The following is a 22,956-nucleotide window of genomic DNA, read 5'->3' as shown; positions in this document are numbered from 1 at the left end:
CTAGCCCCATGTCAGATTTCAAAATTGAATATAAAAAACCTGTTTGCTCTTTTGAGAAATGCTGATTCATTTTGAAAAAAAATAAAAAATTCCCATGACAGTATCCCTTTAAGGGCAAAATAAACAGATTTAAGGATGAACAAACCTGCATCTATACCGCACCTGAAAATCCTCCCCTCATTCCACAAGGCGCCCACTTTTTTTTCGGGTAAACCGCAGGTACCTGACCCGCTGCAGGACTCTAGGCCAGCTCAAGGCTTTAAAAGTATGAACCATTTCGGTATCTATTTCAAAAACTTTACTGGACAAGACAACCTGTCAAAAATTATTGCCATTTAATTAGCAATGTTTCACATCTGCCTGTTTTAGTGCGGCTCATCATCCATACATCACCATATAACAATTGTTTCTTGTCACGCATGGGTGGCCCCCTAATTTACTTACCTTTCTGTCACTGCCAGTGCTTCCATAACTGAATGTTGGCAGAACTATCTCGGCAGAGCTCCTACATACAGTAATTAATACACTGCCCCAGATACAGTGTATGTGCATCACAGGCCAAGAAGAAATGTATTTTTATCTGCAATGCTGGGCCTGGGAACAGTCGGGACAGGCGCATGATACCAGGCAAGATTAGGCAGCCAGACAAGGCAAGGCAAGGCGTGCCCTGACATCACTGGTACACACCAAACCCAATGAGTCTTAGAGAGCTCAGGTGTGCACCAAGCATCTGCCTTGCCGTGTCTGGCTGCCTAATCATTTCCCAGCAGGTACTGGCCGTGCAGCTGTCGGATTCAGGCCCAGCATTGTAGATAAAAATAAATATAAAAGAAAAACAAATGATAAAGCCAGATCATGGACCCCTTATGCCTCCAGGTGCACCTGTGACCCTGATTAATTGTATATTTACAGAGGAATAATTACAGAGTTAGCAGACCCTGTGGTTGCAGGGAGGCCCAGAAGTGTAGAGGCCCCGCGCCATGTTTGTTAGCAATAATCGCCTGAGACCCAGACAAGGTTGGACTGGGTTGGCACAACACCGGGAAAAAAACTGGTGGGCCCTGAGGCAGCAGCTCTGGTGGGCCCCAGGCCCGGATTTGTGGAAAGGCCCCCTAGGCCCTGGCCTAGGGTGGCAGGATTTTAGGGGGGTGGAATGCTGCGCACCCACACTGATTCAAAAATACTGGGAATGCGCTGGAGATACAATATTTTTTTAAATTTCCCGTGCACCGTTCCCCATAACTCCAGTCCAGATGATGAAAATTTGCACGAATAAAGGGGAGGGGACAGGGGCGACAAACGGCAGTGGACCTAGGGGCACCCGCCATGTAAATCCGGTCCTGCCAGGCCCTCCATTCCAACGCTGGACCCAGGGCCCCGGCTGCACTGGCAGAGTCCAACTTATCACTTGCCTGATTGCACTAGAAATCGTGTTCAGGGTAAAACAATCTGCATGCTGTTTCCCTCTGTGGGAGGAACTCCACGATGCGGCTGGTGCCGACACTTTGCCATGCGACGAAACGCATGTGACGTGTCAGATGTTCTGAAGAAACAGGAAGTGAAGGAGAAATTACAGGTAAGAACTACATTTATCCGACTGTCGGATGAAAACGCAGACGTGTCTTCACAACATCCGACACATCGATTGCGTTTCGTCGCATGGCGAGGTGTTGGCACCAGACACATCGTGGAGTAGTTCCTCCCAATAGGTTTATATCTGAACTTCTACACAGGATTAGAAATAGCCAATTTGGTTCTGGTGGTAGAAATTAGGCATTTTTGCCAGAAGAAAAAAACCGAAGGAAGATGGTCCTGTGGTTGTTAGGGCCTCAAGGTGTGTGTAAGGTTTAGTGAGGCGCTAACTGGTATATTTATGAAAAATTTTATTCACAGAGTTTGGGGGGGCCCCAGGGCCGCCATCAGGGGGGGACAGGGGGGACAAGCGTACCCGGCCCGGGCATGAAGGGGGGCCCGGCAGCGCTGCATTTTTTGAAGATCCAGGCCCCCCTTACGAGCGCCCGAGCCGTACGTCCTCCATCTGCGTTGCCGAATGCGGAAGTGCGACAAGCCGAAGCCGATGCGCCGAAAAGACCCGAAGTCACGAAAAGACCTGAAGTCCCAAAGCGCTGAAAAGACCCGAAGTCACGAAAACAGCCGAAGCCGAAGTCCTGAAGCGGCGCAAAGACCAGAAGTCACGAAAACAGCCGAAATTGAAGTACTGAAGTTTAATTCTACTGAACACCAGTTTGTGTATTTTTTTTTTTAAATCCCCTGGCCACCAATGTATTATTTTAATATTCTATAGGCCCCTGCCACCAATCTTTTTGTAAAACATTTTTTTTTTGGGGCCCCAATTTTTTTTAACTTGTAAGGGGGCCCATGACACTTTTTTAAATTTTTTTTTTTTTGGGGCCCCAACTTATAACTTTTTTTAGTTTTTTTTACATTTTTTTGTTGGGGCCCCAAGTTTTTTTTTAACTTATAAGGGGGCCCCTGCCACCAATGTTTTTTTTTTAAAAAAAAACAAAAAACTTTTTTTTAATTTTTTTTTTTCTTAAAAAAAATTTGGGGCCCCAATTTTTTTTAACTTGTAAGGGGGCCCCTGGCACTTTTTTTTTTTTCAAAAAACTTTTTTATTTATTTTACATTTTTTTTTGGGGGCCCCAATTTGTTTTTAACTTATAAGGGGGCCCCTGCCACCAATTTTTTTTTTTCCAGTTTTTTTTTACATTTTTTTTTTGTTGGGGCCCCAAGTTTTTTTTAACTTATAACTTGTGTGGGGGGGTTACTTTTTTAGCGCTGATGTCTGTGTGGTCTTTTAACTGCGATGTGGAGTGGGCGGCATATGGGGTGGAGCTTGGTCGTCAGTGTGGGCGGGGCCCCAAAAATTTTGTTGTACGGCCCCGTGCCCTGGGGGGTCCCTACTATGAGCTTTTTTTTGTTACAAGCTTCACATTTTCATTTATGAGGCCCCACACTTACTAAACACAGTGAGCAAAGGGGCCATCACACTTGTACCCAGAATGCGAATATTTATTTATTTGTGTGACTGAAAGAAAGTATCCTCCCTTATTCTGGACGAGGGAATTCCCTCAACAACACAGCCATGCTGTCCAGTCAGGACTCAGGTTTTAATCGCGAGCTCCGTTTCCTAGCAACCCCCTCCCCTGGTCCACGCGCGCGGCGTCACGTGGCCCCGACTCTAGCTGTCCCTGACAGCGCTCGAGCACGTGCGGCGCACCGTCTCCATGGAAACCAGCGCGCTCCCTGGCTCCTGTCAAAGCCGGAGGATGGAGGCTGCAGCGGCGGCTGCTCTGGGCAGTGCTGTAACCGGAGGGCCTCCCCCGCCTCAGGATGAACCGCCCCCGCCTGTGAGAGACAGGTTATCCGGCATGCAGAAAGGTGGCGGCGTGTGCTCCCGTTCGTACTTTGTGGTGGTGATGGTGTTCGTGCATGTGTACATCCTGAACGTCATCGCGCTGCTGCTTTACGTGTACTACAGCAATGGCAACCAGCACGGTACTGAGCCAGGTGGAGATGCAGCAGGACAGGCGGCACCGACCCCGGATCCGAGAGCAATACCGCGCCTGGACCAATTAGCCGCTCCCTACACGTATCTGCCCAGGCTGGAGGGCATTAAGGTGAGGGGGCGGGGCAAACCCTGTTTACAGTTTTTACTACAGCAGCATGGGGGTGCCATATTCACCCTGTCATTGGCTAACAATGGATTAGTCCCACAGGAATGGCTCATTAGAACATCCTATAGATTCTGTATGACTATTTTACTGACAGCTGAGGTCAGAATGCCAAATGCACCACTACGTTTGCCCTGTCTACTCCTTTTGTCTGCCCCTCACCCCCCAATGTTTCATTTCAGATGGACGTAACACTCCATGTGCCATTAGGGAAAAAAGACATGGACCTTAGGGATGACCTGTGACAGTCCAGCTGTTGTTCAAGGGCAAGTCAACCCCAAAATAAAAATTAGCTTTCTTTTTTTTTTGCTTAAATTCTAAGCCACTTTCCAATATACATTATTGAAACCTTTTCAGTGCTTTTAAAGTTACTTACAAAAACAGTTGTTATTGAAAGCAGCGTTTGCTTAAAGGAGAACTAAAGCCTAACAATCAATGTGGCTAAAAATTACATATTTTATATACTGAACTTATTGCACGAGGCTAAAGTTTCAGCTTGTCAATAGCAGCAATGATCCAGGACTTCAAACTTGTCACAGGGGGTCACCATCTTGGAAAGTGTCTGTGACACTCACATGCTCAGTGGGCTCTGATTGGCTGTTGAGAAGCTAAGCTTAGGGCTCGTCACTAATTATCCAGCAGAAAATGAGGTTGGTCTGTAATATAAGCTGATGCTACAGGTTTGCTGATTATTAAATTCTGATGCTAATTGCACTGGTTTCTGTGCTGCCATGTAGTAATTATCTGTATTAATTACTAATCAGCCTTATATTGTGACATTTCTATTCTATGTGTACTGTATATTGTGAGTGGGACCCTAACAGTGTCGGACTGGCCCGGCGGGACACCGGGAAAAAACCCGGTGGGCCCCGACCCTCGTGGGCCCCCGCCGGGCCAGACCCCCTCTAATAGTATAAAAAGTTTCCTGCGATGCGCATCGCATCAACGCATGCGCATCGGCGCTTGCGCACCGAGAAGTGCGCTCGCGCATGCGCATGGCGGCATTCGAGCGGCGCAGTAGGGGGGCGGGGGGCCCTGGACCAGCAGTCCCGGTGGGCCCCGGTCCCCCCAGTCCGACCCTGGACCCTAAGCTCAGTAAGTGACAGCAGCACAGAGCATGTGCAGTGAATCAGCAGAAAAGAAGATGGGGAGCTACTGGGGCATCTTTGGAGACACAGATCTTTACTGCTAAAGGGCTGTGTTTGCCTTGGGCTGGTACAGAAGCCCAAAACATCATGTACAACATTTCTACCTACTTCTTTAGTTTATAATATATATATATATATATAAACTAGCGTGACACCATCTGCCTGGGTGCTGGTAAATTTTTTTTACTACATTGATCATTCAAAAACCGCACTCCAAGGACTTGTTCAGTGAAAACAAGTGATTTTTAGCAGATTTATGATATAGAGATTCAAATTACAGAAAGACCCCTTATCCTGAAGAGCCAGATCCTAAGCATTCTGGATAATAGGTCCCATACCTGTATAAGAAACATGCACTTTGTAGCTGTAGTTGTACTATAACTTCAAGTTGCCATCAATCCATATGGGATCATGGAATGTCCAACTGACCTGTGCATGGCCGTCTTTAGAGTATAGTTACTAGATCGTGAGACCCCGCTAATAAATTCTTGGGTTAGTGGGCTGCACTGATTGCACTGATGCCTTTCACATGTTCTGTTGACCCTAACCTAGATGAACCCTTGTTGAAAGGTTAATGATACTCGGTGCAACACCAATTTCCTTGTCACTGTTCCTAGAGGAGCGAGCTTGTGTTGCTCTTTACAAGCACAGTACAACAGTACATTAAAATACTTCCATTTTTTGGTGTTACTGTTCCTTTAAGTGAAGATACCTAATTTATTGTCTGACAGTTGTAGCTCCCTGCAGTTTGAAAGGCTGTACAGTGGCACCAATGTGTCTAGCACCTGCTTTATGTGTTGACCCACTTTTGGTTGACAAATTGATATGAATTTTAAAAAGCCCCTTTCTCCCTGCTCTATCTGCAGTACATTGTAATTTGTCCTATTAAGTCTCAGTGGCTTTTTTCACTTGATGTGCATGTATATCCTTATGTGAGTTAAAGTATAGCAGCCCTAGAATTACTACTGTGATCTTACTAACATTCTGAGGATTCTGCTCTCAGTGGCATCTAGACCTGTTTTAGCATGGTTCAAGCTGAAATGAGTGTGACTGTGGGATAGAAGGTATAGTAGGGGGAGATGGTGCCTATAGTAACAGTGGGATAATAGTCTCTGGGAAGATAGTGTGACTGTGGGATAGCAGGTATAGTAGGGGGAGATGGTGTCTATAGTAACAGTGGGATAATAGTCTCTGGGAAGGGAGTGTGACTGTGGGATAGCAGGTATAGTAGGGGGAGATGGTGCCTATAGTAACAGTGGGATAATAGTCTCTGGGAAGATAGTGTGACTGTGGGATAGCAGGTATAGTAGGGGGAGATGGTGCCTATAGTAACAGTGGGATAATAGTCTCTGGGAAGGGAGTGTGACTGTGGGATAGCAGGTATAGTAGGGAAAGATGGTGTCTATAGTAACAGTGGATAATAGTCTCTGGGAAGGGAGTATGACTGTGGGATAGCAGGTATAGTAGGGAGAGATGGTGCCTATAGTAACAGTGGATAATAGTCTCTGGGAAGGGAGTGTGACTGTGGGATAGCAGATATAGTAGGGAGAGATGGTGTCTATAGTAACAGTGGGGATAATAGTCTCTGGGAAGGGAGTGTGACTGGGGGATAGCAGGTATAGTAGTGAGAGATGGTGCCTATAGTAACAGTGGATAATAGTCTCTGGGAAGGGAGTGTGACTGGGGGATAGCAGGTATAGTAGTGAGAGATGGTGCCTATAGTCAGGGCCGCCATTAGAAATCACGGGGCCCCGTACAACAAAATTTTTGGGGCCCCCTGGGCCCCGCCCACACTGACGACCAAGCTCCGCCCCATATCCCGCCCACATCGCAGTTAAAAGACCACACAGACATCAGCGCTAAAAAAGTAACCCCCCCCCACACAAGTTGTAAAAAGCTATTGATGGTCAGGGCCCCCTTATAAAAAAAATTGGGGCCCCAAAAAAAAAAAAATTAAAATTTTTTTTTTTTTTAAAAACATTGGTGGCAGGGGCCCCCTGTTAAAAAAAACTTGGGGCCCCAACAAAAAAAATGTAAAAAAAACTAAAAAATAAACAAACATTGGTGGCAGGGGCCCCCTTCTAAGTTAAAAACAAATTGGGGCCCCAAAAAAAAATTTGAAAAAAAATTAATTTTTTTTTGAAAAAAAAAAAAACATTGGCGGCAGGGGCCCCCTTATAAGTTAAAAACAAATTGGGGCCCCAAAAAAAAAATTTGGAGAAAAAAAAATTTTTTTGAAAAAAAAAAAATGGTGGCAGGGGCCCCCTTACAAGTTAAAAACAAATTGGGGCCCCAAAAAAAATTTAAAAAAAAAATAATTTTTTTTTGAAAAAAAAAAAAACTGGTGGCAGGGGCCCCCTTACAAGTTAAAAAAATTTGGGGCCACCAAAAAGAAAATTAATTTTTTTTTTAAAAAAAAACCCCAAAAAAAAAAACAATGGTGGCAAGGGGCCCCTTACGAGTTAAAAAAAAAATTGGGGCCCCAAAAACAAAAGTTTTAAAAAAAAGATTGGTGGCAGGGGCCTATAGAATATTAAAATAATACATTGGTGGCCAGGGGATTAAAAAAAAAAAAACACAAACTGGTGTTCAGTAGAATTGAACTCATGGCTTCAGTACTTCAACTTCGCCTCCTTTCGTGACTTCGGGTCTTTTCACCGCTTCAGGACTTCGGCTTCGGCTGTTTTCGTGACTTCGGGTCTTTGCGCTGCTTCAGGACTTCGGCTGTTTTCGTGACTTCGGGTCTTTTCGGCGCTTCGTGACTTCGGGACTTCGGCTTTTTCCGTGACTTCGGGTCTTTTCGTCGCATCGGCTTCGGCTTTTCGGCACTTCCGCATTCGGCACTGAAGAGGCAAGACGTACGGCTCGGGCGCTCGTAAGGGGGGCCCGGATCTTCAAAAAAATGCAGCGCTGCCGGGCCCCCCTTCATGCCCGGGCCCGGTACGCTTGTCCCCCCTGTCCCCCCCTGATGGCGGCCCTGCCTATAGTAACAGTGGGATAATAGTCTCTGGGAAGGGAGTGTGACTGTGGGATAGCAGGTATAGTAGGGAGAGATGGTGCCTATAGTAACAGTGGATAATAGTCTCTGGGAAGGGAGTGTGACTGTGGGATAGCAGGTATAGTAGGGAGAGATGGTGTCTATAGTAACAGTGGGTTAATAGTCTCTGGGAAGGGAGTGTGACTGTGGGATAGCAGATATAGTAGGGAGAGATGGTGCCTATAGTAACAGTGGGATAATAGTCTCTGGGAAGGGAGTGTGACTGTGGGATAGCAGGTATAGTAGGGAGAGATGGTGTCTATAGTAACAGTGGATAATAGTCTCTGGGAAGGGAGTGTGACTGTGGGATAGCAGGTATAGTAGGGAGAGATGGTGTCTATAGTAACAGTGGATAATAGTCTCTGGGAAGGGAGTGTGACTGTGGGATAGCAGGTATAGTAGGGAGAGATGGTGCCTATAGTAACAGTGGGATAATAGTCTCTGGGAAGGGAGTGTGATTGTGGGATAGCAGGTATAGTAGGGAGAGATGGTGCCTATAGTAACAGTGGGATAATAGTCTCTGGGAAGGGAGTGTGGGATAGAGTTGCACCCCTCCCCAGTAAACCACTATAATGTTGAGAGGGTGCTGCATGATCTTTTACAGGTCAGTCTCCAACATAATGTTATCTCATATCACACACACAGTGGAGGGAATAAGGACCCACTACACCTCTGATTTTAGAATCTCTGTCTATGTATCAGATACCACAGACATATCCTACCAGGCTCAGATAAAACACTCGAGGGGGTTGCCAAATGTGCAATAGATGCAGCAATTTCTCTCTGCCTCCAATATTTTAGTTTCTCCTACTATAGCTATTTTGTATGAAAATATAATTTGATGCAACTTAAACAATATACATTAAATAGACTGAAAGCTCTGCAGGGCAGGGACATGCTTCCACTTAGCACTTAAACTGGAATGTATTGGAATGGAAAAATCTTGAATTGCTGATAACTGTTTATTGCTATTTATGTTCTGTCATTGTATTGTTTCCATCTGTTTCTATTCATGTTGTGATCTAATGTGCAGTGCTGCCTATAAAAGTAGCACCATATATATAAGAATGTACATGAAGGGGGATGTCATGCCTAAACTACATGCCCAGATACAGTAGAACCCCAAATTTTATGTTTTTAAGGGGACCAGGAAAAAATTATGAAAAATCCGGGAAAATGTAAAATCAGGGAAATTTGTTAAAGCAACTTTTTCTTCAGGTACTGAAAGGATATAAGCACAGGAGTCAGTTTTACTTTGAGATAAAATATTTAATGCTTTAATAACAAGGGTTAAGCATTGCACCATTAATGTTATACAGGTATGGGATTCGTTCGAAACCCATTATCCAGAAAGCTCTGAATTACAGAAAGACGGTCTCCCATAGACTCCATTTTATCCAAATAATCCACCTTTTTAAAAATGATTTCCTTTTTCTCTGTAATAATAAAACAGTAGCTTGTACTTGATCCAAACTAAGATATAATTAATCTTTATTGGAAGCAAAACCAGCCCGTTGGTTTTATTTAATGTTTACATGATTTTCTAGTAGATTTAAAGTATGAAATTACAGAAACCCCGGGTCCCAAGCATTCTGGATAACAGGTTCCATGCCTGTACTATAAATAAAATACAGCCACTTTCTTTATCGAATAAAAATAGATTTCATAACTAACATAATGTAGGTACAGAAATCGTACACTTAATAGCAATATTATTGTGTTTTTAAGGTTGGTTACAGACAGACGGTGAACTTGGTTCCAGACAAAATCCATGAAATGAGAACTCTGAGTTTAAAGCCTTTGCTGTTTGGTAAGAGATTCATTATTTTTCTCAGGATCTTGGCATCATTTAACTCAAATAAAGTGCTTATGTGGTTCCTTCCCCTGGAGATATCTGGGCCCATCCACTGTTGGATTAAGGCAACATCATCCCCTGAAGGCCCTAGGCTTTCATTGGTATGTCAGAAGAAATTTGAGAGATAATCTGAATGCTTGCCCTATCTGCCAGTCACAGCGAGACAAACTCCTTAGGTAACATGGGCAAGTAGTGTAACTGACAGGCCTACAGGTGAAAGGATTAAATCGGGTGGAAAGGTTTGGCTTGATCTCTTCAGGGCAATTGCTCTTCAGACAGACTTGGGCAGCTGGATTCACAGTTGTGTTGGTAAGTAACAGCTTTGTACGCTAGGTTGCTGCCCAGTGTAGGATTACCAGTTATTCTGGAAGCAAATACAGAACTATATGTTATCTTTGTTCCCTATTTCAAAACTAGGGTTCCCTTGTCCCTTGTTGAGTGTTTGGGGCCCACCTCAGCTGTGGTGGCCCCACCCCATTGTAAACCTTTCAGTGATACCCAACCATGTACTATAGCTGCCGCAAATCAATTCCCCCACCAAACAATCCCAGGTTTGATGTGGGCATGGGGTAGCCCAGTCTGACCCGCACCCAACCAGAACCTGCAATGGTCACTCAGATTTATACCCAATCCTGTCTGACCTGCGGGTCCTGTGGGTTTCAGGTTGATATGTTAAGGGGGGCAGTGCTGCATTTCCTGGATTAACCAGGCCCCCTTTGAACTGTAGGGGGAGCCAAGTTGCGCCTAAGTAGGAGCTGAATTGAGAAGAAGTAGGAGCCGAGTTGTGCCGAAGTAGTAACTGAGCTATGCCGAACACCAGATTTTTTTTTCTTTTTTTTTTTAAACCTTTGGGCACCAATTTTTTTTTTAACTGGGGGCCTTAGTTTTATTATTACAGAGAAAAAGGAAATAATTTTTACAAATCCAAATTATTTGATTATAATGGAGTCTATTGAAGATGGCCTTTGAACTGTTGGGGAAGCCAAGTTGCGCAGAAGTAGGAGCCGTGTTAAGCCGAAGTAGGAGCCAAGTTGCGCCAAAGTAGGAACCAAGTTGCACCAAAGTAGGAGCCAAGTTGCGCCAAAGTAGGAGCCGAGTTGCGCTGAAGTAGGAGCTGAGCCATGCCGAACACCTGAGTTGCCAAAAGTAAGAGCCGAGTTGAGCAGAAGTAGGAACCGAGTTGAGCCGAAATAGGAGCCGAGTTGCGCCAAAGTAGGAGCCGAGTTGCGCCGAAGTAGGAGCCAAGTTGCGCCAAAGTAGGAGCCGAGTTGCTCCAAAGTAGGAGCTGAGTTGCGCCGAAGTAGGAGCCAAGCCATGCCTTTGGGCTCATTTTTTTTTTAACTTGGGGCCTTAGTTTTATTATTACAGAGAAAAAGGAAATCATTTTAACAAATCCAAATTATTTGATCATAATGGAGACGTCCTTTCCATATTCGACGATTCGAAATAAAAATCATTCGACCATTCGATAGTCGAAGTACTGTCTCTTTAAAAAAAACTTCGTCCCCCTAGTTCGCCACCTAAAACCTACCGAAGTCAATATTAGCCTATGGGGAAGGTCCCCATAGGCTTTGGAACAATTTTTAGGTCGAAGAAAAATCGTTCGATCGATGGATTAAAATCCTTCAAATTGAACGATTCGAAGGATTTAATCGTTCGATCGATGGATTAAAATCCTTAAAATCGAACGATTCAAAGGATTTAATCGTTCGATCGAAGGATTTAATCGTTCGATCGAACGATTAAATCCTTTGAATTGTTCGTTTTTTCGTTCGATCAAACTATTTGCGGTAAATCCTTCGACTTCGATATTCGAAGTCGAAGGATTTACATTCGGCAGTCGAATATCGAGGGTTAATTAACCCTCGATATTCGACCATAAGTAAATTTGCCCCATATTATGTGTGAATAAAAGCCATTTTTCAAAGCAATTAGTAGTGATTCCGTTGGATGTTTCGGTCAGCGCTAAACTGCGGGTCACATGGAATGTTGCAAGTTCCGGATTGAAGTTGCCGGGTTACCGCGGGAGCAGCGGCCGACAGGGACACGCTGCACAGTAAGAGGGTGAGCTCTGCTTATTTTCACTACCCTTGTTATTGTGGGAGTTAAAGATGAAGCACCCCTTTAAGAGTTCTTTCAATAATTTGTAGCCCTTTTTAATGACACTGGTGACCTCTCAAGCAGTAGGAGACCGTTCTGCTCTTTTTTTCAATAAGGTTTTTATAGTAAATTAGCATAGATATATACAGTATTATATACAGTTCTCATGAATGCCCCTATTTCTATTGTTTCACATTCACAACACAGGACTTTGGTTTCTCTGCAGTACAACAAAATGGGAATTCCTATACCCGACACTTATGGTTCTTCCATTTCCGTACAGCAAACTGCAGGTTTCTGTTCTTTTTCTGCCATGCGTAGGCATTGTTCACCACTACCTTGTCCTCTTGCACTTCTCCGCATATCACATAAATGCCCGTGCGGGTCCCACGCATGATATTCTGCACACAGGTAGCATCCAGATCCAGCCACTGCTGAAGCCTAGGAAGGACATCCGTTTTGGGCAAGGAGCCGTGTTTCAGGATCTCCAGTTTCGAATCCATATCAAAGTCATAAAGGTTCGCTGAAGTGATGTTCTTTTTGGTGATACGGACCTTGGCAACTTTACACAGGGAGAAAAGAAAAGATTATCCATATGTAGTTTCCCTTTATTAATTGCTCATTTTACTTATAATATTAATATTAAAATATTTTGGAACTATAAAGCTGCTAGCTCTGTTTCTACAGTTGGCAGCTTGTTGGTCTGTGTTTAAAGGAGAAGTAAACCTTAAAAATAAATGAATGCAAAATTGATAAGGGACTTAAAAGAACTTTTGCAATGTACATTCAGTATTTATTTATTTTTTCATTCCAAGATATTACAGGTCATTTTCCACCCAGTCTGACCACCAATTAGTCAAGGAAGATGTCAGGAGAAAGAAAGAGGCTGCTCTGATGTTCTTCTGCTTAAGAAAGATTTGAGAAATGTTTCTAATTTTTTTCCTAATCAGAAGAACATCAGAGCAGCCTCTGTCTTTCTCCTGACAACTTCCTTGACTACTTGGTGGTCAGACTGGTGGGAAAATGACCAGCAGGTACATGTATCCTTTATATATTGGAATTAATATATTGGAATTAAAAAAAAATAATGAATGTACATTGCAAAAGTTCTTAGAATAGCACTCTCGTCTTTTTTATGGTTTACTTATCCTTTAAAGGAGAAGTAAAGCTATGGAGGCATTTTATTGCCAATAGATTAGCTGCAATAGTGCAAGCTAGAATGCTATATTTATTCTGTAGAATGTTTTACCATACCCGAGTAAAGAAGCAGCTGCAGTATTAGCTTGATGTGACATCACTTTCTGCCTGAGTCTCTCCCTGCTCACTCATAGCTTTGAGCTCAGTTTACAGCAGGGAAGAGAGGAGCAAACTGAGCATGCTCAAGCCCTAGCCCTGGAGGTTTATGCTGAAAACAAGAAGTCTGATACAGAAGCCCATGTGTACACGATATAAGGAAAGAAATGTTGTGTTTCTTTTGACAGGGGACACAGATCAGGATTACGTTGAGGGTTTACTGGTATATTTAGGTGGATCATCCTGATAAGGCTTACTTAGTTTTAACCTTTCCTTCTCCTTTAAGAAATCCCGGCCAATTGATATCTATCTGAAAATTAGGCAGATATCTGGTTTTAAAATCTGTTACAATAGACACTTGCACCTGAAAGAACACAAGTGTAAGATTAAGGCCTATGGCATTTTTTCTGCAACTGCCCTCAGGCAGAGGTTGGTGGCATACAAAAATGCCACTCCCCACTTGTCTTCACTCTGAAAACTAGAGAATGGAAGTGCCCCATCTGACCAACAGGGAGCAGTGACAGATGGGCCTATCATTTTGGCACTGAGGTCCACTTGTCACCAATTTGTGTGCATTTAGTAGGGCACTTTGCATTTAGTAGTTTCCAGAGAAAAGACAGTTACATATCCAGGTTCCCTGGCAGTGAGTGCCAAGCAGGAGCATTTAGATTGGGCCAGGATAGTGGGTGATCTTCTAGTGTGCATGCTCCTGGTTGTTATCATTTTCAGAGTTTTGTTCCCCATCCAGCACACAACAACACACAGGGTGCCAGCTCGGTTTTCAATCATACTGTCTCAAACTGGTCTGGTTTTCAAAGGTTTGAAAGATTCCCCCCTAAAGTAGCCATCCCTGTGCGCTCGTCCAGCTGGCAACCCTACCTGATATGGAGTTTAGCCAGATTTCCTTTGGAAAAGGTTTTGGACCCACACATGCACATTTTAGGGAAGTTCAAAAATAATAATTTTGTATATTCACTTTTCTATTAATTTCTTATATACGTATAGCAACATGACTTGTACATACTCTGTACAGAATAAATACTTACCAAAATCATTATTGCAGAATGTATCAAGTATTGGCTTGGAAGTGCTGGCTTCTTCAAGTTCACAGTCCCTACAGCTGGCTCGGGGCACTGCTGTAACACAGGGAAAGAGCTCTAGTTTTGCTAGATTCCGTACAGGCAATAAGGCACATGCAACACAATACATTTTTCTCTGATTGCTCTACTTTGCGTACCATCTGCTCTGCAAACCTCCTGTGGCAGAACATCCCAAACTTTGGAGCTCAAAGCCAAGTATGAAACAAAGGGGCACATTTACCAAGGGTCGAAGTGAATTTGAAGTGAATTTTCGAACTCAAAAACGTCGAATTTCGAAGTAATTTTTGGGTACTTCGACCATCGAATAGGCCAAAATTCGATTTGAATTGAAAAAACTTCAAATATTCGAAAATCGAAGTACTGTCTCTTTAAAAAACTTCAAATTCGACACTTCGCCACCTTAAACTTGCCGAATTGCTATGTTAGCCTATGGGGACCTCCTAGAACCTATAGCCAATATTTTAAAGACAATAAAGTTTTTAGAAGTCGAATGTTTTTTTTTTTTAAAATAGTTTGTTCGATCTATTAAAACGTTCTTTCGATCGAATGATTTGAATTTGATCGAAAAACTGTTAAATTTAATTAAAAAAATACTTCGACTATCGAATTTTTTCAATTCGATGGTCAAATCACTTCGAAATTCGACCATCGAATTGAAAAAATTCGATAGTCAAAGTATTTTTTTCATTAAATTTAACAGTTTTTAGCAGTCCGAAATTCGACCCTTAGTAAATGTGCCCCAAATTGTTGGAAAGCGCACACTCATATGTAGATTCGAGGTGCTGATCCAACAGGAGGCTGCCCAAAAACATCTCCAATATACAGTATGTATACTCAAAAAAAATCAAAGAAAATTTAATTTCACCAAAAAAGAATGGTTTGCTTTTCTGAATACCCCAGTACTTTATTTGGGAGTCTACTAACACTATTTCAATTTAAATGTGATCATGTAATAAGCTAAGGGAGGACATTAAATGTTTGTATGAAAAAGAGAGGGTCTAAGGAAGATACCTTTGGATATGGCTGCATTTAAAACACTGATGCCTAAAATTATTGGACAAAACATCTCCCAGAAATGACTTAATGGGGTCACCTTCCAAACACTTTTTTCAGTTCAGTTGTTTTTAGATTGTTCCCCAGAAATAAAGACTTTTTTCAATTATTTTCCATTATTTATTTTTTACTGTTTTTCTAAAATCTAAGTGTAAAGTTGAATGTTCGTGTCTCTGGTGTTTCAGTCTGGCAGCTCAGTAATTCAGGTGCAGATTCTAAACTCAATTATGCAACAATTAGTTGATACATTTCTTAGCAGCATCTCTGGAGTATTAGCAACTATTGTATCAATTCTAACAGCTGCCTATAATGAAACCCAGAGATTCTGCTCAGCAGGGACAAAGATAAGAAATGTATCAACTAAATGTATCCATTTAGAACAGTTTACAGGGTCGGCGACCCCCCTCCGTGCCTGCTTCAGAAGGTGAAAAAAGACACTTGACACTTCAATATTAGAAAAACGGTCACACATAGAAAATAGAAAGTCATTGGAAAAAGTAATTATTTCTGGTGATTTATCTGAAAACAACTTGCTTGAAAGCGAACCACCCCTTTAAGTGTATTAATTAGGAATGGGGACTCTAGAGGGAAAAAATTACAATTTTATGTGAATTGTTCAGTATAAACATAAAAACTGGGTAAATAGATAGGCTGTGCAAAATAAAATATGTTTCTAATATAGTTAGTTAGCTAAAAATGTAATGTATAAAGGCTGGATATGTAACATAATAGCCAGAACACTACTTCCTGCTTTTCAGTTCTCTAACTCTGAGTTAGTCAGTGACTATAAGGGGGGCCACATGGGACATAACTGTTTTCTTTTGAATCTAAGCTGAATGCTAAGAATTGATCCTTAGCATTCAGCAAACTGAACAGTAATGTCCCATGCGGCCCCCCTTATAGTCACTGACTAACTCAGAGTTAGAGAGCTGAAAAGCTGGTAGGAGTAGTAGTGTTCTGTTCTGTTAGACATCCAGTCACTCCAGTATGACATTATTGGCTAAGTATATTAAACTATATTATTAATATTATTAACTATGTTAAAAACATTTCATTTTGCACAGCCTATCTATTTAGCTAGTTTTTATTTTTACACTGAACTGATCCTTTAAAAAGAAGAACTACTTACTTCTACGGGTAGAGCCAGTATCATATGTGATGGGTGAGATACACATGCCGTGGTCTTCAGGAAACTTATCACATTTGAGTATCTCAGGCCAAGGGTACCCATAGCAGGCCATGATAGGGGCACAACTGCTCCTTACAGCTTCACACAGACTGCGGCACGGGTAGATATACCTTGGAGCAGAGAATAAACACATAAGCAGCATGTTTTGCCTTTAAAGAGAATCTTCATCTAAAACAGTTTTTTCCATAATGAAATAAAACATAAATTCCGTCAAATTCGACTAGGGAATTATCCAAACTCGATTAGAGTTTTTAATAAAAAAACGAATTCTATTTTCAAAATTTATCATACTCTGGCCCTTTAATAATTCAAATTTGACTATTCGCAACCTAAAACCTGCCGAATTCCTGTATAACCAGTTCAGTAACCAATTTGGAGATGTTTGTAGCCTTCCTGACATTCCAGTGTTTTTCAGAGAAAAAACTCTAATCAAGTTTGATCGAATTCTAAACTAATTTGATTCGAGTTTTCGGGTCATTTAGATTTGTCTTGAGTTTGCTGTATTCAATTTTTTTTTATAAATTACCCCAATTGAATTTCAAGTAAAATCAAATTCATGTGAGTTTAAAAATTTTGACCCTTGATAAATGTGCCTAAATGTGTCTCATCCAAAAGTGAGTATAGGCATGCTTACATACCCCAGAACTATAACCAGCGCCGGATTTCAATGACGGGCGCCCCTAGGCCGCGCAGTCCGACCAGGCGGCCGCGCGGTCCTAGCGCCCACCTCACCTCCCTTTCCCAGCGCGCCGGCGAAAAAACGCCGGCGCAGCTGCTGTGATTGAATGGGGACGCACACGTCCCTATAATGCCGCCCCTATTTTTTTGCCGCCCTAGGCCCGGGCCTATGCGGCCTTGCCGCAAATCCGGGCCTGACTATAACTCCCAGAATTCCTCCAGTAACCACTGGATGCTGTATATCTAGTATATATATCTAAAAACAACTGGACTTGCTGAGTAATCAATGAAGATGTTTCCCTACTCATCCGAGCAGCTGTAGTTCTACTACAGCACCAAAGCAAACCTTTCCCTGGTCTAAAAAAATTCAGTTTAAATCAACTAGTTTAAAATATAAATGTGCTATGTCTCCATGCTAATAATTAGTAAAGATTTACAATACAATGAAACAAAACTGCATGTGGTCCAAATGCTGTAAATGTGTGTGGTCCTATATCTGTCATGAAAAACTGTTCTGTGTTTCAGTAAAACAACACAGGAGGATACACATTATCCAAAGAGAGACTCGGCTAAAGATCAGCCATGAGTTTTTCAATGATACCAAAACATCTATTAGCAAAATACAAGCAGCGAATGTAGCAGTAAATGTAACATATGAAGAGAGAGTGTTTTTTCAAAATGAGAAATGAATGATATTTATCCGGGTATCAATTGAAGAGAAATGTAGATTATAATCAGTGCACATAATAAGAAGGAAAAGGTCAGGGTAACCTTTTGCTGGATAATCTAGTACAGGGATCCCCAACCTTTAGAACCCGTGAGCCACATACAGAAGTAAAAGGAGTTGGGGAGCAACACATGCATGAAAAATGTTCCTGGGGTGCCAAATAAGGCCTGTGATTGGCCATTTAGTAACCCCTGTGTATATAAGCACCTGCTTTGAGGCCACTGGGAGCAACATCCAAGGGGTTGGAGAGCAACATGTTGCTCGCGAGCTACTGGTTGGGGATCACTGATCTAGTGCATATAACAAGCCCTAGCGAATGGGATCTCATAAATTATAGCTTCAAAAAAGAAAAGGGGAAGATGTCACCAAAAAATGTTACTTTACCGATCCAGGCAAATAGGTGCAAAGAGTGAGCACAGGAATATTCTGGCATCAGGATGGCACTCTCTTGCCAGCAACGGTAACCAGCTTGAGGATTGTTGGATGGCCTCAGCCATTGTCTCATGTTCCAGCAAGTTGGGGATCCTCATCTCCGAATATCCAATGTCATAACACAAAGCCATATTCTTTGGGATTCGCATGCATCTTGAGGAGCTGCCAAAGAAGTCCAGATACATAGATTGTGAGACACAAGTCAAGAAGCACAGCAAAACCATCAGTGGCCCCTGGGAACACAGCTTTCCCAGGTTCTGACATAGCTGAGGGGCCATTGGGATTTTCCTTGTAGAGGCTGCACTAAAAACTAGTGTTTCTCCTTCCTAAATGATGAGGCGATTGAGCTTGTCTTGATTTGAGCTAATGGATTTTTATAGTGTGGAAGACCCTTGGCTGATAATCCTTTCTCATTAAGATGGAGCACTCTTGGTGTTCTGTTGGTAAACACAATACGAGTGTGATTGTTTAGTCCTGTAGGGAGCCTGCTTAGATTAGCAGGTGCTGTAATCAGGATGGACAACTCTTTAGACCCTCCTACCTATTGCATTATTTTAAGGGGTATTATTGTATGTTTGATTGGATCTCTAAGGAGATCAATTTGCTTGACCATAGCCCCTCATTAATTACCTTCCTTGTACAAACACTTGGAAGTCTTTATTTATTTTTTTGACACAAGCAAAACAATCACTTGTTGACATAAGAAAGGACTAATTATCTCTCCATGGGTATCTTCAAACAGACATTAACTAACTTGACTGCTTTCCTATTAACTTTCATTCACTGTAACGTCTTAGCTGCAGGCTAATTGAGTGAGTCTTTTTAATCATCTTTGATGGGTAAAGATATATTTTATGTTTATACACACAATTTAGTTGACCGCTTGACACCAAAAGTGGAAAATAGTGTAAATTTTGCACATGCTACGAATACTAATACATAAGAATAATATTATACAGAAGGCTAATAATAATAATACAGAAGGCTAGTTCTGGTGGGGGAACTTATGCCACCCATTTCAGCACACATTCTTCATTTGACTTTTTGTTTTTGTTGATTTTCATTAGAAATCCCAAATTTTCTCACGGAACAAGAATGCAAGTTACACATCCACCTGGCCAGGTTAAAAGGACTCCAGACCAGCCAGATTTTGCCAGTAGATGGGTACAAAGAAGCCATGGACAACCTTGATATCAGCAAGGCTGACATTTTTAATCTGTTGGATCACAACCAGGATGGGCAGCTGCAAATAAAAGAGGTGAGAATGGCAACATGAAAGTAAGAAACAGGAAGACGTAAGATTAGAGTTGATCATTGAGACCTTTATCTGATAAACAGCACTCATCCACTACATCTCAAAATAAACAGAGAATCCAACACTTATTAGTGAAATGTTAAAGGAAAAGTAAACCTTAAAAATAAGTGAATGTAAAATTGACAAGAGTGCTATTCTAAAGACCAGCGCCACCTTCTGGTCATTTTCTGACCACCAATTAGTCAAGAAAGTTGTCAGCAGAAAGAAAGAGGGCTTGTCTGATGTTCTTCTGCTTAGCAAAAAATGAGAAATATTTCTCAAATCTTTCCTACCCAAAAGAACATCTGAGCAGCCTCTAATTTTCTCCTGACAACTTCCTTGACTACTTGGTGGTCGGACTGGTCAGGAAATGACCAGCAGGAGGCGCTGTTGTAACAAAATTCATTCATATTAACAGTAAATGTATCCTTTAATATCTTGGGCGCCTGTTTACTAAAGCGTGTTAAAAATATTCGCACAATATATAGACAGAATTTTCGCCAAATATGTTATTGCCAGTTTACTAACCTGCGGTAAATATAAATTTGCAAATTTTCTTGCGCAAGAATAATTGTTCGCTAGTTATCACATTCACTGAAAATAACGCTACATACACATTAACGGCCGGTTTACTAAACAGCGAAATGTATTAAAGACAAAATTAACGCCAGAATATTCGCAAAATTTTACTGCTACCTATGTAGTGTCGTAAAAATATTTTTTCGCCAGAAAATTCTCAAGGAAGTGGTAAATATATAAAGTATGGGGGCAGAGAAAAAGAGATATTATTATTATATAATACAATATTATTATTATATTGTATTATTATAAATCACATATAGGATCACATGTTATACAAGCTCAATTTAGATAAGTCGAAAGAGAAAATAAAAATGTATTAACAATGACCAATCCCAGTATGCGTGAGGTCCACTGTTGGTGTTAATAAAATTACAGGACTTGTGCTCTTTGCCATTTATGGCTTCTGATATCTGCATAACCTTCAAGGCAAGTCTCTGCTGTAATAAAATGTAAGCACTGGGTGTGAGTGTACATTACATATGACTGAGCAGAAAATACCTCTGGTGCCACCAAGACGTGAGCAGTGTTATTGTTTTGCAGCCTTGCAAAATATTTATATAATTTTGTTTTAGTTAACGACACAACCCCAACCTGATCTGTTTATTATCTTTTCTCTTACACTATAGGTATTAACCCACTCTCGTTTAGGCAATGGCAGGTGGATGACCCCAGAGAATATCAGAGAGATGTATTCTGCACTGAAAGCTGATTCAGATGGAAATGGTAAGGGTGTAAAAATACTTTATGGAAAAGCCTGACCCCTTTTTTAGGGATCTGCACTCACTACTGGGCCTTGGACACGAGATTACAGGGTTCTTGAGAAACACAATTTATGTTTTTTACTTTTATTTTAATTTTCATAGGAGTCCTAAGCCTGGATGAATTCAAGAAACTAAACCTCAGGGACTTTCATAAATATCTGGGCAAACAGGAGGTTACCATGAATGATCTGGTCAGGAATAGTCAGCATACTTGGCTGTATCAGGGAGAAGGTGCCCATCATGTGCTGAGATCCATTCGTCAGAGGTAGGAGCATCGTCATGTCCATGAGCCAGAGAAAAGCTTTTGATGAAACTTCGTATCGTATATGACGTGACAAAAACATGCAAAAACCACTATTAGACACCTGAAGGCTCATGTACGATCTGAAGATGCAGAATGGGACATGAAGTTCCTTCACCGACTTTTACTTCTCTATACTTACACTGTGTGCCAGTATGCTGGTTACACGTTCTTTGAATTTTAGGGCAAGGTATCCCAGCTCTTTAAAGTTGCCTTGAGCAGGAGATAATATATGGCTTCCCTTAGCAAGTCAGTGATGCAAGTAGCAAACCTTTTATTCACTGGAAGACATTATATTGGGCAAGATTGTATGAAAATGTCATATAAAACAGTTTAGAGAGTATGTGGGCAGGCTGGAGGTTTCCTTAGTGCTTCCATTATGCACACCAGAATGCAGTCAGTGATTTAGAGCAGTGATCCGCAACCTGTAGCTTATGAGCAACATGTTGCTCTTCAACCCTTTGATGTTGCTCCCAGGGCCTCCAAGCAGGTTCCTCTTTTTGAATTTCTTTGCATAACAAAACATGTATACTGGAAAACAGAGCTTCCTGTTGGCAGCAAGTCCACATAGGGGCTACCAATGCCCAATCACAGTCCTTATTTGGAAGCCTGGAAACTTTTTGCATGCTAGTGTTGCTCTCCAACATTATTTTATACTTGAGTGTGGCTCATGGGTAAAAAAGGTTGGGGACTCCTGGATTTAGAGGTTTTATTATGGATAGAGGATTTTGTAACACTAAATAAAAGATGTCCATAATTATGAGGTTAACTGAGACATTAGGAGACACTAAAATCATAGGGGTGCCTGAGTTCCATTGCCTCTCCTTTTCTCTATTCGGGGCTTACAAAAATTTACGTCCCAAAATTTGTTGTGCACTACTATCCCACCATGCACATATGGACATATACAAACATAAGAGAGAGGAAACCTTGAACCTGACTACACAAATACATATCATCAAGAAAATGTTATTTATAAGGTAAGAAACCAAAGTAGATGTTTGGCCACCACTACATACGTAATAACAAGTCGGCTGGGTAGAAAATTAATTAACTAACCAAGGTACTTCATGAGTGGTTAGCTATTATACTATTATAAAGGTGGCCATACTCGGTACGATAAAAGCTGCCGACAGATCGAGTCGGCAGCTTATCGGCCCGTGTGTGTGTGGGGGGCTCTCCGACGGGCCTCCCTGATTGATTTCTGGCCGAAAGTCGTTAGATGTCGATCCGGCACGGCTAAAAATCCCGTTGGATCGTGGAACACATCTATTCGTTGACGCAGTCCCACAATCCGCCCGACCCGTATTGGCTGCATTATGATCTGATCATTGTGCCCTAGGGCCCATGATTAGGATCGCCCACCTCAAGGTGTATGGCCACCTTAATACACAAAAGCCATGAATATCCTGTAAATAATATTCTTAGAAATGGCTCTTAGTGATGTCATCAGTTATAAACAGAGCTTAGTGATGTCATTTTTGTCACATGACTCACTAAAAATAAAACCTTAGGCCTTGTGCTTTTATATGGTCCTGGAACTCGTCAGTGACTTATAATTTCCTTATAATACACAAGAGCCATGCATACCCTGTAAATTATATCCTTATAAACGATGCTTAGTGATATCATCAGTTATAATCGGGGGTTAGGGATGTAATTTCTGTCACATGACTTACTGAAACTTGAGTTTTCTAACCTTCGGCCTCAT

General features: G+C 41.8%; 2 protein-coding genes across 3 annotated transcripts in view; one reads left to right on the top strand and one right to left on the bottom strand.

The window, feature by feature from the left end:
- Positions 1–3,037: 3,037 nt before the first annotated feature.
- The window catches only part of p4htm.S (prolyl 4-hydroxylase, transmembrane (endoplasmic reticulum) S homeolog), a 36,787-nt gene continuing 16,868 nt past the window's right edge, over positions 3,038–22,956 (top strand). Inside the window, exons 1-5 of the mRNA XM_018261408.2 lie at positions 3,038–3,641; positions 9,609–9,690; positions 19,375–19,565; positions 20,810–20,906; positions 21,047–21,209. Coding sequence (XP_018116897.1) covers positions 3,249–3,641; positions 9,609–9,690; positions 19,375–19,565; positions 20,810–20,906; positions 21,047–21,209 — 926 coding nt within the window. The 5' untranslated portion in view covers positions 3,038–3,248. The remainder of the gene's footprint in view (positions 3,642–9,608; positions 9,691–19,374; positions 19,566–20,809; positions 20,907–21,046; positions 21,210–22,956) is intronic.
- On the bottom strand, positions 11,548–18,668 carry frzb2.S (frizzled related protein 2 S homeolog). 2 transcript variants are annotated; one of them, XM_018261409.2, is made up of 4 exons: positions 18,260–18,668; positions 16,411–16,580; positions 14,175–14,264; positions 11,548–12,397 (listed from the first exon to the last, which is right to left on the bottom strand). In XM_018261409.2, the coding sequence occupies exons 1-4, from the start codon at positions 18,583–18,585 to the stop codon at positions 12,081–12,083; spliced, it is 903 nt and encodes a 300-aa protein (XP_018116898.1). In that variant the 5' UTR covers positions 18,586–18,668; the 3' UTR covers positions 11,548–12,080. The 2 variants fall into 2 exon arrangements, with proteins under 2 accessions (XP_018116898.1, XP_018116899.1); XM_018261410.2 differs by having other exon boundaries at positions 14,175–14,261; positions 18,260–18,667.

This window comes from Xenopus laevis, chromosome 4S, assembly GCF_017654675.1.
Source record: "Xenopus laevis strain J_2021 chromosome 4S, Xenopus_laevis_v10.1, whole genome shotgun sequence".
Classification (NCBI taxonomy): domain Eukaryota; kingdom Metazoa; phylum Chordata; class Amphibia; order Anura; family Pipidae; genus Xenopus; species Xenopus laevis.
Note: the sequence above shows the minus strand (reverse complement) of the source record. Positions and strands in the feature narration are given on the sequence as shown.